A 19,814-nucleotide genomic window follows, 5' to 3' on the forward strand; every position below is an offset into this window, starting at 1 on the left:
TATTTATTTATTTATTAAGCAACTAAAGGGTAACAAGTCAACTATGCTGATTGCAGAGATGTCAACTTTTTAACCAGGGAGGCAGATTTGCAATGGTCTGTTGACAGACACTGCTTGTAAAATAAGGATCCCTTGTAAAAGACCTTCATTGGACTGCCTCGTGAGCTTTTAGCTGCTCAGCTTGTCTGACTGACTGCCACTTGGCACTAACCCATTCCTGTAATGCAACCTAGCTAATTTTAGCTAAGAACTAAAAGAGAATTCCCCTAAGAGAGGATTCCCCTAGGCATCTTACCTCTATGTAAATTAACAAAGTAACATATTAGATGCAATTGAAAAAAGACACAAAAAGAAAAAGTGTTGAAAAAAACCCATCTAAAGCCTCTAAAATTTTCCTCAGAGGGGAAAAAATCCTTGCCCAAGAGGGCAATTTGACCAGTCCCTGGATTAACTTGGTTTTAAAGTTTATTTCAGTAAAATGGTATTTTCTAAAAAAGGCATCCAACCCTTTCTTAAAAACAGCCACTTGAAGAGAGTTACACATAATTACAGTGCTCAATATAAAAACCTTTTCCGGATCTTAAAATGTAACCTTTCCTCTAATCTGATTGGATGATGTTATATTTGTTGGATGGACTTACTAGTATATAAAGCATTGAAAAGTTTATGGTCCCCTTACATATTTACACTGCTTGTAGATGTCAAGCAACAGTAAAACCCCTCTTTCTTTGTAAGTCAGCATTTTCCCCCTAAAGACAGGGGATGTCAGTAAGTTAAAACCTTGCACAAGAGAGGAGGTTTTAGATACATTAACTAAGGATACAGTAACACCTGCCAGGGGTGTTTTAGTCCAGTAATTCAAAATGCAGGCAGAAAGAAGCACAGACTGCACCTTGTGTGCTTTTAGCCTTAGGACACTTAATGTATCATTGAGTACAACCCTAAGGTAAATGGCACACAGGGCACAGCCTTGGCTTCTTTCTGTCTGCATTTGATGCAACTAGTCATTGGCTAGTCATAGATAGTCCATACGCATCAGTTGCATAGGAGCATCAGTGGAAATGTTCATTAAAATGTTTTTTTCTGTTCCAAAATGCCCATGATCATTATGTAAAGCAGTTATTAAATTTTTTTTATTTTGTTTACTTTACTTTTATTGATTTTGATATATTGTAAAAATCCAATCATACTTGTGACATCGTATGTTGGATAAAAGTAAAAGTACAATAAATGAAATAATATAATAAAAAAGAAAAAAAAAAAGTAACTGATGATCAACACTATGCACTAGGTTCTATCACACATTTCCTCCTTATATGGTTCTTTAATACCAGACGGGCAAAAGAGAAAGGACTGTATAGAAGGACTGTATAGAAGTTAATTAACTTTAAGGTATCCAGTGTTTAACATTATGTCTAACAATAGGGGGGCACAAGAAATGCTCACTCTATTGAGTATCCAAGTATCCCATATTTTGGTATATAGTTCCATCTTGTTGTCCAATCGATATTTAAGTAGTTCATTAGAATGTATATACTTGATTTTATCTAGGACTTTGGTGATAGATAATATGTTGAACTTTCATTGGGCTGCAATGTGAATCCTAGCTGCCATGCATTTGAGTTGTATAAATCATTGTACTAAGTTGTTTAGGCCTTGTAATTTATTCCCAGAAGCATTTCATTATTCATTTCATTAGTAGTGCAATTACTCAAACAAAGAGGTGAGGTTGTAGGATATATTCAGTGGAGCAGTTCTGTAGTATGCTCTATGAAACAATTTAAGTGATGTTTTATAATAGTTACATTATAACTTCCTTTAAAAATAGTTTGGTAGCATTAGAGCCATGTTTTCTGAGAGACTGTTGTTTCAATATCTTTTCCCAATCTGTCATGTGCTGAAGTTTATCTTGGGATTGTGTGTCACTCAAATGGTACAGATAGGGGATCCGCTATCCAGAAACCTGTTATCCAGAAAGTTTTGTATTATGGGAAGGCCATCTCCCATAAGCAAATAATTCTAATTTTTAAAAATGATTTCCTTTTTCTCTGCAATAATAAAACAGTACCTTGTACTTGATCCCAACTAAGATATTATTAATGCTTTTTTGGAAGCAAAACACTCCTATTGGGTTTATTTAATGTTCAAATGATAATTTACTTGCCACTCTTTCTGAATCCTCGGCCTATTGGCAATAGATGTTGTAGAAGATTAGGAGATGAGTCCTTCTCTATGTAGAGTCTGGAGAGCAGGGGAATAAAGTCTATTGTTCATAACACAGTTGAGTGCAAAGGGAAAGCCCTATCTATATTTTATCTCTGCCTTCTGTAAGTAAAGTCCTTTATTAGTAAACACTCCGGTCTAAAGGTGAACTATGACAAGTCCCTTGTTTTCCCCATAGATAATCTCCCACAAAATATATTAGGTACAATTACGCAGCTGAACACTGTATCAGAATTTAGATATTTGGGCATACAAATCCATAAGGAACTAAAACGATATGAACAGCTGAATATTTCCCCCGTTCTAGCTCGACTAAGGGAAAAAACACTAGTGTGGCAAAACCTTCCACTCTCAGTCCCAGGGAAAATTAATTTGCTAAAAATGGTGGTCCTGCCAAAATTCTTATATGTGTTCCATAACGCACCCATAGCGCCTCCCAAAACCTTCTTTAAGGCACTTGACTCAGTGATAAGGGGTTTTATATGGTCAGGGGAAAGAATCAGAATGTCGTTTCAGACACTGCAAGCGCCATTGACGGGCGGGGGGTTGGCCCTGCCCAACTTTGAAAAATACTTCCTTGCCAGCCAGCTGGTGTATGTGCATTGGTGGACTGTCCCGAGGCTAGATAACCGAGCATTAGTATTAGAGGCTGCCATTGTAGGATCCTTAGAGGCGTTAGCTAAACTACCCTACAGGGGCATTTCCCCATACTATCAAACAACACTTCCCATTAATACTGTGGTAGAGTCCTTTCAGAAGGCACTCAAAGTAGCTCAAAATAAACAACCTGTCTGGTCCAAATGGACACCTATATGGGGCAACAAATACCTTTTACACTTGGGTGGGGAATGTAAACAATTTAATGCACTTCGAGCTGAATTTCAGCTACCAACAAACATGTTATTTCAGTACCTGCAACTAACGCATGCTTTCCAGTCACAATTCCCTACAAGGCCGCTAACAATTACTGAAACTACATTGGAGAGGTATCTCCGTAGGCCAGATCTGGCTAAAGCATTGACATACATGTATATAGTAATAATGCAAACAAATACCCCCCAACACCATAAGGTTAAACAACAATGGTGTGAAAACATACCAGACCTAGAGGAAGAGACGTGGAAAGATGCTTTAGAACAGGTACCCCAAATAACCATCTCCAGTAGAGATAGATACATACAGATCAAGTTCTTGAATAGAGTGTACCTTACCCCACAAAGAGTGGCTAGAATATATCCTGGGGCCTCTGATCTGTGCCCTAAATGTCCCAACGAGGTGGGGACCTTCTACCATCTCTTCTGGGAATGTCCAGTAATAAAGGGATTCTGGCGAGAGGTGCTCAGTTACGCTGAGTCAGCATTGGCACTTCCCAATATATTGTCACCCAGTCTATGCTTATTAGGTATACTGGACACCCAACAATTGAGACCTCCAGCCAAATTGTGCTACTTACAATTGCTATACTATGCAAAAAAGGCATTGTTATTACACTGAAAATCTACAGGACCACCCTCTCTGAACTTTTGGAAAAAGCTCATTTATGACTCCCTACCAAAACAGAAGCTAGTGTACCAAGCCCGCGGATGCCCGGACAAATTTGAGGCCATATGGGGGACATGGCTCCTGGCAGATGCACCACCTTAGCCGACCTGAAACACTCAGCAAAAAAGACACAAGGTCCCCACCTTGGCTTTGTATAAATGTAAACCTTGGATATGGCACCCCCCCAGCTCACTCCCCCTTTCCTCTTCTTCTTTTTCTGACTCTTCTTGTCCCTTTCTTCTTTTCTTATTTTCCTCAAAGGGAAATTTCCCTTATGATGTTGTTTAAAATTAAAAAATGCAAAATAAAATCTTTAAAAAAAAAAAAAAAAAAAGTCCTTTATTAGTCCTGGCTTTTGCAAGGTAGTGTGAGCTAAGTCTGCATATATGCCGGCTGATAGCTGGTTGGCATCTTTTAGGGTGAGCAGACCGGCAGCCTGTAGTATTGCATCTTAGTCTGTAGTATCGCAAATTTATGTATAATATCTCTGAGGAAATATTTATAACGTGGCTTGCCTAGTGCTCTATGTATCTGCACTATCTGTAATTGTTCTGATGGAGTATCTGGGAGTATTTTAGTAAAAAGATTAAGTGCAAATTGTTCTAGGTCCATCTCTGGGACGCCTCTAAGCCGAAGGTTGGCTCTTCGGGACCTACAGTATTTTCAAGCTCCTCGAGTTTTTCTTCTATTGTGTGTAGCTTTTCTCTATATACCTCCAGAGTTTCATGGTCTGCATGCAAAGCCGTAGCTATTTCTTCTTTACAGTCCTCAAGGGCGCTAGTACGTTTGCCAAGTTCTTGTATCTGTTTTGTAATACTGCTGCAGCTAATTCTGTTCATACATAGTTTATATAGATTGTAATAGGTCTGGCACATCTGGTGGTGAATTGGGTTGGTCTGGTTGTAAGTGTGCCACTTCTGAGTCCTGCAATGGTTGCAAAGATGGAAGAGTGCATGGACTCCATTGCTGAAAATACTTGAGTGCTTGGTGCAGCTGCTTTCTTTTTGGATGTCAGAGGTGCCATTGTGTAGTATTCGATAAGAGAAGGGCAGGTCACTCATTGCTAACAAACAAAAGCTAAAGATAGCTGGTTAAACCAGGCCTGGATACGGAGCTCACATAAGGTGTGTTTAATTTTATGGAACACGGCTTCTTGTTCCTTTTTTTAAAGCCTCTATAAATGGCTGATTTTCAGGGTCTGCAAGCTGAGATTTCCTAATGTCAGTAATAGTTAGCTAGTACAATTCTAACTTGCTTAGAGTAGAGAAGTACAGAAGTGTCTGGTACAGAGAAGTCCGGTACAGAAGTGTCTGGTACAGAGAAGTCGACAGCTTTTTTTTCATCAGGACAGAGCTCATTTCAGGGGAACATGTTCAATAGGTTTATATTGCTAACGTATTTCATTTGGTCTAAATAATATACACATGGATTATACATGCATGGATGCATTTTTTTTTTTTGTCATACAGCTTGATGCGAGCGTGTATTGTACATATTTTTTTCCCCACTCATTATACTCAATTCATCAGCCCAACAGGCTTCCTAGGCAGAGAGTGCTAAGCTGTAACTTCAGAACTTTGGCAGGCATTAAGGTAACAAAAGGTCAGTGAGCGTAGGAGAAAGGTTTCCTGTATGTGCATGTCACTCAAATTAAATTTCACTCTTTAGAAGCAGATGCATGAGACCTAAGCAGTGCTCCAATTAGCAAGTTTATTTTAAACATAACAAACAGATTTTGAGCTTTCAGAATACAGGCACAAAATATTTAATGCCAAAGACATCGGCTTTTTTTTTTTTTTTTTTTTGAAAGGTGCATTTTATTAATTTTTATACAAACAAAAACATAAAGTAACACATTTTACAGTGCAATGAGGAAGAAGTATTGGATTTTCTTTTCCAGGTCAATCTCTAGAATTTGTTACAAACATTAAAGGGATAGGTGTAACATTACAGAGTGTGAATGTGAGTCTGGCAGCAGTTCCAGCATGTTGGGTCCATCAGCTTCCTGAGTTAGACGTTCAGGGTGTGGCAGAAAAAAGGTGGGGGGGGGGACGCAGGGGGGGCTTATAATGCAGCTAGGAGCAGAATCGTTCAGTTTCCCTCTAAGTCACACCAAGGGCCCCAAACTTTGTCAAATTTATCAGGTGAGCCTCTAGTCTCATATGTGAGTTTATACAGAGGAGCTACCGCATTCACTAGATTCTTCCAGGCTGTAACGGTGGGGAGGGTAGTGCCCATCCAATGCATTGCAACTGTTTTTTTTGCATAGAACAGGAGTATTCTGTAGCGCATCCGGGAGTTATTTTGAGCGATTATACTGTCTAGGACTCCTAGCAAGCAAGTTTCAGGAGCAGTCACAGTAGGGAAGGCTAAGTTATTCGATAAGTATTTAGTGACTGCTGACCAGAACTTAGCGATATGTGGGCATGCCCAGATCATATGAAAAAAGTTAGCAGGGCTAGCTGCACATCTCGGGCACTTATCTGTTGGGGTACGGCCCATCTGGTGCAACCTTAATGGCGTGATATACAGGTGATGGAAGGTTTTATACTGTATCAATCTGTCTCTAGTAGAGATGAGACAGTTGTACATTGTGTCTGTTGCCTCCTCCCAATCATCTTGGGTGAGTGCTGGTATTTGGGAAGTCCACCATATTTGTGCCGAGTTAAATGGTTTGGGGCCTGCTGAGAGTAAGTTTTGGTATAGATTTGAGGTAAGCTTTGCTGGATTACTAGAGTGGAGGATTACCTCCACTGTTAAAGAAATAAGCTGAGGGGTGAGAGTGCCAAATTGGTCCGTGAATACTGATCGCAGCTGCAAATATTTGTAAAGGTGAAGAGCAGGTTGTTGGGCTTTCTCTCGGACCTGCGCATATGTTGGGGGCTCGGCTTTTTTAAAAGCAGACTTTATGTCCCCTTTAAGTGCAAGGGAACAGGGTGGAAAGCAAATATATGACCTGCATAGTGTATGTTATGGTACATTTGGAATAACAGTTGTGTAAGCAGGGCCACTTTAGGATGAAGACACAAAGCTACTAGTAACAGCTATTTGTTACAGATACTAAAACAGACAACGCTGATGCTAGAGTTTAGTAGCTGTGAAAAAGTAGCTGCTACAAGTAGCAGCTATTTGTCACAGATGCTAAAACAGACAATGCTGATGCTGGAGTTTAGTAGCCATGAAAAATTAGAGCTACTAGTAGCTCTGTGCGTCTTCACCCTTTAAGGTACCAGTGGGCCCAGGGCAAAGATCTCACTGGTGGGGCCCTACACCCGCCTCAAGAAATAATTGGCAATACTACCATCAAGAAGCCCATTTTGCATATAATAAGGCAATCAATAAAGAAATAGTTTGTGCTTACTTAACTAGACATAGGGTTCAGATGTGCCACCCAGTACGAAAAGCCATGTGAATAAAAAACCATCATAAAAAATGCAAAATCACATGGTATCTAATTTCAGTCTTTTATTTAGACATGGCAAGGGATGGCCTGACTATTTTTTTTTGTCTGAAAGACAACTTATGTTCTTTTTACAATGGCTGTTTTTTGTTTGTTTTTTTGTATGTGTTTTTTTGTTTGCCTCAGTTTTCAGATTGCAGTACTACTATCACCCTGCTATCACCAGTTTCAATTTATAAACTACGTTAGTAATTGAGCCCTGCTTTTTCATTGCTACTAATCCTTAATCTGTAGTTTTTGATTTTCAGATGAGCAAATCCTACATAAAAAAGTAATATTTCATATATATTATATATTGATGTGCCCTTGCCCTAAGTTACTGCTTCAAGGCTTTTAGGGCAAAGACACATGCAGCGATTAGTGGCAGCGACTTTTTAAAAAGTAGAGGCGACTAATCCGTGTAGTGAAAACTATACGTGATCAGTCGCAACACTACCCAATGGCGGGAAACTCACCACGATTAGTTGGCGCAACCGTCACAACAGCTAATCATCCCATTCTTCGTCGCCCTAAATCAGCCCCCACAAATTTGACAGGTATTTCTGTTAGGGATGGCTTAGCCTGTCCTAACTCTACATAGTACACCAAACAAAAAAATGTGAATGGATAGGCTAGCTTTCTGACCTCTCTGCCAAGTGACTATGCTCTCCACGTTTTCATAAATCATTATCTTCATTATCGTCATTATCTCTGACACTTTTGCATTTGTGGAGCTTTTTAAATGAAAACTGGCTGAACAATTGCTTTGAAGTGGAGCGGTGAGGTGGGGCAGTTAGAGGGTAAATGAGGTAGGCAAATAGTGGGAAGGAAGGATTAGGCAACGCTGTGAAAGACGAGGGTGATATTGTGAGCTTTGGTAAATGTTATTGGATGTAAGTGTCTGAAGCAATTTCAGGCAGGTCTATCCAGATTATTGTATTGCTCATCTGTTTTGTAGCTGAAAAAAATGCTTAGAATTACAACTTCATTTATTTTTTGGAGCACTCCTCTTACGCATGAATTAAATAATGAAATATAACATGACATAACACAAGTGTATACCATACAAAATGGTTCCAAAGTGTTAATCTCACTCTCCAATACAAGTATGGAACCCATTATCCAGAATGCTTAGGACCTGGGGGTTTCCAGATAAGGGAATTTGGATCTCCATACGTTAAGTCTACTAAAAGATTATTTAAAAATTAAATAAACCCAATAGGCTTGTTTTGCTTTCAATAAGAATCAATTATATCTTAGTCGGGATCAAGTACAATTAACTGTTTTATTATTACAGAGAAAAAGGAAATCCTTTTTACAAATTAGAATTATTTGCTTATAATGGAGTGCCATACCTGTATCAGTTAAATGAAGGAAAATAAGCAATGACATGAGACATGAAAGCATAAGCGCTACCAGTGTTAAGTAAAGACAACTTTGGTCTACTTAGCAATCATCTCTATACTAAATCTATCATCCAGTCTTTTTTGGAGAGTTGTAGTTCTCTTACCTTGCTAATGTTTTGTAGAACAAAATATACAGATTACTGTTGTTCGAGTAATCGTAAAAGGGGTTATTCTCCTTTTGAGTTAACTTTTTTTAGACAACGACCCCAAACACACTATTAAACAAGCAACATCTTGGTTCTAGACCAACTAGATTGATGTTATGGAGTTACCAGCCCAATCCCTAGACCTTAATCCAACAGAAAACTTGTGGGGTGACAATGCTGATACTCAGGCAAAACCAAGAAATACAGAACTGTGGAATGTAGTCCAGTCATCCAGGGCTGGAATACCTGTTCACAGGTGCCATAAATTGGTCGACTCAATGCAACACAGATGTGCAGCAGTTCCCAGAAACAGTGGTTACACAACCAAATATAAGGCTAATGCCAGACGAGACGTAGGGCAGATATTTTCGGCAAGCGGAAAAGTGTCTGGCATTAGCCTTAGTTCAGTGATTCAAAGGAAAGCAAAATCTTTTTTTTTTTCAGTTTATACAATGAATGTTTTTAAAGAAGAATGCAGATGCTACTATTTTTTTGAACAGCCTAATATTCCCTTTTCTTCACTTTCTGTAAAGGAATAACACAAATTTGATACATTTTTCTTTATGTTTTGATTTGGAGTAGAATGTGCAGTGTTCCCAATGCATTTGTGTGTATGGAAATCAAAGCTATTATAAGGATATAATGTTCCTTTCCTTTTTTTGACTGTGTGAGCAAATTTGATCTTATATGCACATGTTTTAAAACCATGCAAGTGCTTTTAAAAACCATGTGCACAGAGAAGTGGATCAGAATGAGTACAAAATTATGTTTTCACACAACTTAAAAGGAACATTAAAAGGAAACATTTCCCAAAACTGCTACTCCAAAAACTCTCATTTCAAATTGTGTGACTAACCCACAAGAGTCCCAAAGCCTGAAGGACAATTAGGGGCCTATTTATTATACTGTATATAAACAGTGACAACATTTGCCAGACATCACCAGGCTTTGCCGCATACAAAAACCATTGTGAATAAATGGTGTTCGCCACTTATTTAACACAATTTTTTCAGCAAATTTTATTTTACACAGCATTATACATAGGCCTCTTAGTGTGGTAAATGGGAACAGAATAAACTAGAAAGGTAAGTTTGAGAACAAACATCATGTTGGGTTGAAAAACGTGAAGTCACTGAATTAAATCTGATCTGTTGTTGGCTCTGCCCACTTTTTCTAACCTTGGACCACAGTTATATAGTACGAACCACTGTGCAAAGTTTGGGGACCCTGGTTTTAATAGTGTCTGAATGGCAGCAATTTAAATTTCCCCACTGAAAGTCAACGAGTGACATCTGATTGGCGGTTGGTGGCTCCGCCCCCATTTTCTAACCTGGAACTGCAGTTACCCAGTGACTAACTCTGCAAAGTTTAGGGACCCTAGGATTAATAGTTAAAAGAATGGCAGCAGTTTAAATTTAAACAAATAAAAGTCAATAGGTAAATTGTGATTGGTGGTTGGTGGGTGTGCCCCCTTTTTCTAGCCTTGAGTCGTAGTCACCAAGTATAAATCTTCAAAAAATACACCCAATTTAGTAAAGTTTATATATATAGTGTGCTAACACAGTTTAATTAAACAATTTATAAAAGGGGTCAAAGTTAAAGACAAAAATCTTTACCTAAAATAGGTGTTGACCTGGGTGTATATACCCCAGGTCCCCCGCCAAATATTTCAAATGCTAGTACACATGCAGTGAAGATCACATCTGGAGCCCCGAACCCGTAGACCAAGGGAGCAAACTCAAATCTCTGAAGAAAGCGGCTCGCAAAGCACCATGGTCAGCCAGAAAATGGATGAAACTCGAACTTTATTTACATCCTTAAAAACCCAGAATGCCTGACGCGTTTCGTGCCTACCCGCACTTAATCATAGGTATGCATTCTGAGACAGATTCTATATAAAGCCTATCAATTAATGACATCACATCCCTTTTCCCCCCCTCTTTTTATGTGTATATAAATGAAATAAATAAATAAATGAAAGATAGACTAACATGACATATACAATTCAGTCAATAAAGTGCCTAGAAACTGGACTATTACTTTTTTTTGCAACAATATGTGCAATATGTTCCCGCATCCTATGTTTAAGTGGACGAGTAGTACAGCCCACATACTGAAGAGAACAATTCATACAAGTCAACAAATAGACCACATGGTGTCAAAGTCACCCAGTGACAAAAAGTGGGCACCCTGGCGTAAACAGTGTGAGAATGACAGCATTTTAAATTTAAATCAATAAAATTCAATGGATGGAATCTGATTGGCTGTTAGTGGCCCAACCCACTTTTCCTATTTTTGAACTGAAGTCCCCCAGTGACCAACTGTGCAAAGTTTGGGGACTCAGGCATAAAAATTGTGAGACTGACAGCATTTTACACTTCACCATTGAAAATAATAGATGAAATGTGATTGGCTGTTGGTGGCTCCGCCCAGTTTTTTTCTTTGAACTGCAAATACCCAGTGACTAACTCTGGAAAGTTTAACTACCCTGGAATTAATACTTAAATAATGGCATCAGTTAAATATAAACCAATGAAATTTAATGGGTGGAAATGGATTGGCTGTTAGTGGCTCTGCCCACTTGTTCTAACCCTGAATATGTAGCCAGCCAGTGACTGACTGTGCAAAGTTTGGGAACCTTGACATAAATAGTGTGAGAAAAGCAGCATTTTAAATTTAAACCAAAAAAAAAAATCAATAGGTGAAGTCTGATTGGCTGTTGGTGCTCCACCCACTTTTTAAAACCTAAAAATGCAGTCCCCTAGTGACCCTGGTGTTAATACTGTGAGAATGGCAGCAGGCTGAATTTCCCCAATGAAAACCAATAGTTAAAATCTGATTGGCTGTTGGTGGCTCCACCCAGTTTTTCTAACTCTGAACCACAGTTACCTGGTGACTAGCTCTGCAAAGTTTGGGGACCTTAGTATTAATATTTAAAGAATGGCAGCAGTTTAAATTTAAACATATGAAGTCTATAGGTGAAATCTGATTGGCTGTTGTTGGCCCTGCCCACTTTTCTAAACTTGGAACATAGTCACCCAGTGAAAAACCGTGCAAAGTTTGGGGACCCTGACACTAAACATGTGAGAATGGCAGCAGTTAAAATTTCCCTACTGAAAACAATGAAAGAACAACAGACCATGGTACAAACCTGAATAAATACAGAAATGCATAAGGCACGCATGGAAGCCCACCATACCCTCCCCTCACCCCCCCTCACACTCTTTTCCATCCCTCAGGGGCTCTGTTCGTAGCCCCAACCTTTTCTTCCTTCCTCTCCTTCCTTCTGATAAAAAAATTTTTGTTTCTTTTGAAAATCTGCCATAAAGAAAATGTCTATGAAGATTTTCATTCATCCAGGTCATGGTATATCTAGTATAAATAAATTTGAAGCAACTGGACTTGTTTAGTAATTACTAAACAAGTCCAGTTGCTTCAAATTTATTTATACTAGACATAAAGAAAATCTTAAAAAAAAAGAGAACAATGAAAGAAATGTGATTGACTTTTGGCGCCCCGCCCATTTTTTTTTAACCTTGAGTGCGTAGTCACCCAGTGACTGACTCTGCAAAGTCATTACCCCAAATCTAAAATGGGTACCCTTCAATTTGGAATATTAGCCATTATATGGTTGATAGGGTCCAAATTACCTTAGCAACCAAGGACTTGCTATGGTATAGTTGCAATGAGAGACTGGAAAATGAAGAGGGTCCGAATAGAAAGATAAGTAATAAAAACAATAACAATAAAATTGTAGCCTGACAGAGCAATAGTTTTTTGGCTGTCAGGGTCAGTGACCCCAATTTGAAAGCTGTAAAGAGTCTGAAAGAGAAGGCAAATTGTAGGCAAAAACTGTACAAAATAAATAATGAAGACCAATTGAAAAGTTGCTTAGAATTGGCTGCAGTGTTCATTTATTGCACAAAAAGTAACCCATTGTTTTGATCACTTTGATTGTCTTGATCACAATATGATCTTCCTCACAAAAATGTGGACAGTACAAATATTTAAAACCCCTTCTGCCCAGGAAATGGCTCTTAAAGAAACTCCCAGTAACCATGGAGATAGTGGAAAACATAATGAGAGAACACAAGAGACATAATGGGAAAAACCAAGCCACTCAAACTATTGTTTGAGCTTGTGAAAATAAAAATTTAATATAAGCTTCCTCGTACTGAAATTAAAAGCTTTCTAAATATAATCTGTAGAAAATTCTGTACCATTTTTTAAATAATCGTGTTTATCTTCACTATCCCTCTCTCAGCATTTGTTTCTCTTCATTCTCTTTGCAGCAGAAGTAGGGTGTCATATTTTCATTGTCAGATCCAAACTATCTTTTAGGGGGTCTCCCTTTCCTTGCAGATGTATTAGCGCTAACTCTAGCAAAATAACTTTGGCACAAATCCTGTATATAGAGAAAGACAGAATTTCTGGTGATTTTAAAAGAGTGAGTTCTAATACATCTTCTAGGCAAATGGAGCACCCCCTGCATGTAGAGAGTAAAGAGAGACAGACAAATGCTGGGAGTGGGAGAGTGAAGGGTAACTTGATTATTTCAAGGTCAGAATGTTTAATTGATTATATTTAGAAAATGTCATATTTCAGTATGATTAAGCTTACGGTATATTAAATTTTCATTTTCACTATTGTTCCGCTTCAAAGTTTAAAATATCTAATTCAATATAAAATGTAGCAAAATTGTTGAAAGTAGCAGAATAACTTAACTACCAGCCAAAAGTCACCATATACAGAACCTAGCATTTTTGGATGCATAGTCATTGCAGGTATACAGGAAATATTGCTTCCAACAGGGCAATAGACAATGAAGTGCTAGACCAGTGCTGTCCAACTTCTGTGGTACGGAGCACCGGAATTTTTCTGTAGGCATATGGTGGAGGGACGATAATGGAAGCCAGTTTTGACCACTCCACTTTTTTAAACCACACCCACTCCAAACCACACCAATGTTATCAGAAGAGCTTTTAAGACCATACCCAAATTAATGGTGGTAGTGCAGCAAAACCCAAATGGTTGGTGCTCACTGCAGGGATATCACCACTCATTCTTATGTGAAAGAAGTTTATTATGTCATATTAATACATACCCTTAAATCCATAGGTCTCCCCTGTGGGTAGCACAGCAACCCCAGCACATACTGTAATTACAAACTGTAGGGACTATATAATAAATATGCTAACAAACAAAATGCTGGCACACACAGGCAGTGTAGGGCAGGCAGAGTATGGCACACACAGGTAGCATAGGGCAGAGGAGTATGGCAGACACAGGAAGCATATGGCACACACAGGCAGCGTAGGGCAGGCAGAGTATGGCACACACAGGCAGCACAGGGCAAGCAGTGCATACAGTGACACAATGCTGGCACTGCTCCTACAGTCTGCGGTCTGAATAGGTGAACATGTGGGCCTGCGCTGTGAACAATACAGGGGGTGAATAATGCAGGGATTAAAAGGTGTGAACAATACAAGGGATTACATGTGTAAACAATACAGGTGTTTGCAGCCAGAATCTGAAGTGTGAACAATGCAGGAGCCAGTTAACCTCAGTACTAATACCATGTAAAGCTAACACAAAGGTAAGCAGTCACAGCAGCCAGACCGGAGGGGCAGTTGGACAGCACTGTGCTAGACTAACCACTACTATCCAAAGGCTCCATAGGCAAAACCCAGCATTTTAGATTTCTTGATATGGCATTTTGACCTGTGTTCAACACTAGAACACAAACACAAAGTGTTTACTAATAGGCTGGTGATGGGTTAAAACAACTGAACAAATCAAGTCAAAATAAAAAAAGGATGAGTATGTTTTATTAACTGTTTTTAAAGTAATAGTGTGTAATTGTTGTGGTTTATTCATAGTTGCTATAAAAAAGTACCAGAGGGTATATAATGGGCAAGGCAAAGTTTTTATTAATGCCTTTAACAGTGGCTTGGAAGATTTCTTGAACTAGCATAATATCAATAAAGATAAGTGAAGCACTACTGTGATACAAAAATCTACAATTAGGGGCTGATTTACTAAGACACGAATTCGAATCCGAATTGGAAAAATTCAGATTGGAAAACGAACATTTTGCGACTTTTTTTTCGTATTTTTTGCAATTTTTTCGGCGCCTTTACGACTTTTCGGAAATTGTCGCGACTTTTTCGTTACCAATACGATTTTCGCGAAAAAACGCGAGTTTTTCGTAGCCATTACGATTCGCTCGTATCTTGTCGCAACTTTTTCGTATTGAGCGCTCGTAAGCGGCGGCCGAAACTTTCAGACTTAGCATGATTTTGGAAGCCTCCCATAGGACTCAATGGCACCCTGCAGCTCCAACCTGGCCCAAGAAAAGTTACCATACTGAAGCTTGAATGAATCCGAATGCTACGAAAAAATCGCAACATTTTCCGCAACTTTCAGAATGGCTACGAAAAAGGCGCGACTTTTCACGCAAGTTTTAACGCTACGGAAAAAATCGCCAGATTTTGCGCAACATTCGGATGGCAACGAAAAAAACGCAATCGGACGCATTCGGCCGGTTCGTGAGTAAGTAAATGGGCCCCTTAGTATAATTATTGGTTATTGCCTTAGGGCGGCACAGCCATGCTACACTTATTTGATAAGCCTGATCCCCCTGCTGTAAGCAAGCTCCAGACTTCGGAAGGGAGGGCCTGTATCGTCTTTCCACTAACAGCTTTCCTTACTGCTCATTTGTCAATGAAGTTTAAAACCAGGAAAAGCTTCATGGTGATGGGCTGGAGGGGAAGTTTAAACTTCACCCATCTAATCCCTGTGCCGTTCTACTAGGACTTAAAGTTCAGTGACAAATGAGCAATATTGAAAGCTGTGTAGGGGAAAGAAGATGTTGGCACCAGAATTCCTGCCCTCCCTTCCCAAGTCTGCAGCTCACTAACAGCATAGGGGTCCAGCTGATCCAAGTAAGTGCAACACTGCAGGCCCTCCTTAACTATACAAGGAAAGTATAAAAGTAAAAAGCACAGTGGAGCACAGACCTGGAATACTGTGCTTCTTTTGAGATAAAAAAATATATATATATATATATATCCTTTCTGCAAACTGTATTTTTAGAAGCACAAATATGCCTTTTGTCTCAGGCTTTATCCTATATCTTGTCTCTACCTGAATCACAGGCAACATATTGTGTTTTTTATAAAAATGATACAGATTTTTTTAATAAATGTATATTAGAAATAGGCAGGGGGCCTCTGATAATTTTGTTATACAAAGCCCAGTGATTTCTGATGGCAGTCCTGTTGGTACATATAGTTTATATTTGTGAGTATATAGATAGGTTAGTATAAATATTTGTTTATATGTGCTCTGGAGGGTTTGGAGGGTTGAATTTGATGGACTTAATATTTTTTTCCACACAACTTAACTATTTATAACTAATAAAGCCTATACACTTTGTATATGGGGTTTAAGTTGCTTTTAATGGACTGCAATAAACTATATTTTTTTACTTTATTTTCTGTGCAAGAATATACATTTAATGAATACAATGTAACTATATGCATAAATCTGTCATATTAAAGGGGTTGTTCACTTTTAGCATGATTTAGTGAGTGCTATTCTGATGCAGTTTGCAATTGGTCTATATTTTTTTATAGTATTATTTGCATTTTTTGTAATTATTTAGGTTTTTGTTCAGCAGCTCTCCAGTTTCAGCAGCTATCTGGTTACTAGGATCCAATTTAACCTAGTAGCCAACAGTGGTTTGAAAGAGACACAGGAATATGAATAGAAAGATAAGTAATAAAAAGTAACAATACCAATAAAATAGTAGTTTGAAAGAGCAACAGTTTTTTGGCTACTAGTGTCAATGACCCCCATTTGTAAGCTGCAAACACACAGATGATGAAGGTATATAATAGAAAAACTATAAAAGATGACAACCAATTGAAACATTTTTAAGAATAGGCCACTCTATCACACAAAAAGTTAACCTGAAGGTGAACCACCCCTTTAATATTGCTGACTAGGTAGTAATGCAATTAATTCAATACTGGGGCACCACCATGTATTAAACCACAATTAGCCTTTAACATTACGTATACACAGTGAGATAGCTAAAGATAAAGGAAAATGTATATACAAACTTCCATTGTGCAGTCTTTGTAAATGTGTATGTTGCCAGGTATTTTGAAGAGTATACACTAGTCCTAGTATATAGGACCACATACTCTTCAAATTGCATTTAATGTATTTCTCCTCTTCACTATAACATTTGTGGATGTAACATAACAGATATAATTTGAATTTAGGAATATGTGCAGTTCCTATGTTCATTACATTTGAAACAGTGGGTACTGACTCCCCAGGAACATGAAATACAGCAAGAGGCAGTGGGTACTGGCACCCAAGCAAATTATATAATGAGACACAATGTTTGCTAACATCCCAGGACACTGTGCACAGTGGGAAGCAGCTGATATTGACCCTGGACACCCTTGAGGACATTTTAGTGTATGTAGTGTAGTTTTTTTCCCCCCCAATAAGTAATCTGATTTCAGCTCCAGCCTCACATTTATAATCAAAAAACAAATGTCTACAAGATGTTAAAATGGACAACAGCAACAGCAGGGATAACCGAGAAAGGCTGAATGTAGATGAGGGTGAACTAAGAAATAAATAATGTGTAAAGTCAAGAAATGGTTAAAAGGATTTCATGTGTAGGGACTTAATGTTCCTTCCTGAATTCTCACACCATACCCATTTCCTCCAAATGGAAATCTTCACATCTCACATTTCCTCCAAATGTGAAGATAACTGAATGTGAGATAACATTGCCCTTCCCACAAGATCACAGATGAGAAAACATAACTGCACTGAGCTTAAATTACAAGGCTGTCAAACTAAACTTCCCTGCTTTAGTGAAACTACAACTACCATATTTCATAGCAGCCACCTATTCTAAAAAGGGCACAGCAGTGCTGGAAAAGCTGCTTTCTACTAGTGGTGGAGTGGGTGGCTATGGCTGCATTAACTACCAGATAGCACTCCCATATACTGTATCTCAGCTGCAACGGGTGCATAGTGGGATCAGGCTGTCTAAAATAAAATGTACACACAAAAGCAGCACTTCTGCCAAGCAGCCTGCAGCATCACTCCTTCTGCAGCTTATTCCCTGTATTCCCATCAGAAATGCGCAGATTCACACAGTTTCCTTAGAACGCTTTTAAAAGTCCCTGACTGTACTGCTCTGGCTCACCTCACCCCTAGCAAATGTCACAGGAAAAAAGGGCAGCACTGATACTGTTTATTTAAATAGATAAAAAAAAACATAGGTTGCAATCAATTCTATCTTGGCACCTTACACTAGCCTCATTATGGCTATTAGCGAAAGGCAGATTATAATCTCATCAATAAACCCTATGCAGTTACCCATTAATCTTATTATTTTATTATAATCTGCTACTCTATGCAATACCCCCACTATAAATATCATACAATAACCATAGATTTAAAACAACTGACATTTGATTTAAACAGAACAACTTAAGCTTAATACATTTCAGTGTACTTACAATCAACAGCATCAGGTATTGCTTTAGTTCAGTGCTCAAAAAAAGATCCCTTCCCTTCTTTAGGATATCTCAGTTTACAATTTTTCTTTGTTCAATAACATGTATCACTGTTGTTTTTATGGTATTAACTATCATCCAGTAACGATCGGCAGTTCTCCCAAACAAGTATTTTAGCCTTCAGAGTTCAGAAAATGAAGCCTGTGTAAACACTCAGGGATCCAAGTGTAGGAAAATAGCAACAGGAAACACCAGGGTTTCCTGTTACATCATTTGGACTCCGCCTGTACTTCTTCCTTCCTAAACAATTTCAGTACCGAAAGTTCTTATTGCTGTTGAATGTAACCCAGCTTGGATGTGAAACCTGCCCTTAGTATAAGGCTTGCATGTCACAGCTCATACAGAAGAAGGCACTATTTGTGTCCAGCGTGTCACTACAGCTCTAACCATGCCAGTGAGACGCTTTAATACAAAAGATTCCTGACTGGCAAAAAGCTGTAGTTATATCATTCCATTAACTCCTTTGATGTAAAGGATAAGCCAGACACAGCTGCATAAATCTTGGTTTGAATGTATGTGCTTTACCCTTTTCACTGCCCTTTTATTTTCCACAGACACGGCTACCAACTGCTCTCCTCCCACCTGTCCCGCTGACGCAGGTCAGTCCTGTTTTTATTCAGCGGGACAGTCCCGATTTTTATGGCACTTGCCGCTGTCCAGGATTCACTGTTAGATATCCCGCTTTTCAGGTTTGCCATTTAATTGATTGCTGTGCCTGCTCTGCTTGGGGAATAAAGCCCCGCCCCCTTAACTCTTCAATCTCCCCTGCTACACTCAAGATCACAGGTTTACCTTGATGTTTAATTGTCCTGGGAGGAGCATTTGTGACAAGGCAAGGGTTAACTATTGGCTTTGGCTGCATTCCTCTCCTGCTCAGTGGGTCAGGGGCTGAGGGGGCTCTGTCTTTTATCAGGCAGAAGAGGCTGCTGCTTTTATTTGTGTGCTGGGCAGTTTCACCTTCCCACCCCTAACATATATCTCTCACTCCTGAGAATCTCTGGCAGAGCACAGCATGCAGGGGAAGTATCACTCATTCATAAAATATAGCAGACATTGAAAAGGGGCCCTTATAAGTCTGGGAACTTTAGGCCTTGTTAACATGGCTAGAAATCATACCACCCAACTGGCCCGCTTTCCGCAGGACAGTCCCAGTTTTGGTAGCACATCCCGCTGTCCCGGATAGTTCCATGAATGTCCCGCATTTCCGTAATGTGGCACATTCATGGAACTATCCCTGACAGCGGAATGCGCTGGCTGTAGTCAGGCGTTCCTCTTCTTCAGTGGCTCCTCTCTATATGCGGCTCCTTGTCGGTGGAGCCAGGCCCTTTTATAAGGTTGCGCCCGTGCGTATTGACGTCACACACACGCATGCACGGGCGCAACCTTATAAAAGGGCCTGGCTCCACCGATAAGGAGCCGCATATAGAGAGGAGCCGCTGCAGAAGAA

At 39.2% G+C, this 19,814-nt stretch overlaps 1 protein-coding gene across 3 annotated transcripts in view; it reads right to left on the reverse strand.

Annotated features, from left to right (window-relative positions):
• calcrl (calcitonin receptor like receptor) overlaps positions 1-19,108 on the reverse strand; it is a 122,593-nt gene extending 103,485 nt beyond the window's left edge. Inside the window, 1 exon segment of one of the 3 annotated variants that reach the window (NM_001016893.3) lies at positions 18,311-18,381. Coding sequence is in view for 2 of the 3 variants with exons in the window: in XM_012970441.3 (XP_012825895.1) it covers positions 18,311-18,322 (12 nt within the window). In the remaining variant the exon portion in view is untranslated. 3 annotated transcript variants of the gene reach the window in all.
• Between the last annotated feature and the right edge of the window lie 706 nt (positions 19,109-19,814).

The sequence above is a fragment of the Xenopus tropicalis genome, chromosome 9 (assembly GCF_000004195.4).
Source record: "Xenopus tropicalis strain Nigerian chromosome 9, UCB_Xtro_10.0, whole genome shotgun sequence".
Taxonomy (NCBI): domain Eukaryota; kingdom Metazoa; phylum Chordata; class Amphibia; order Anura; family Pipidae; genus Xenopus; species Xenopus tropicalis.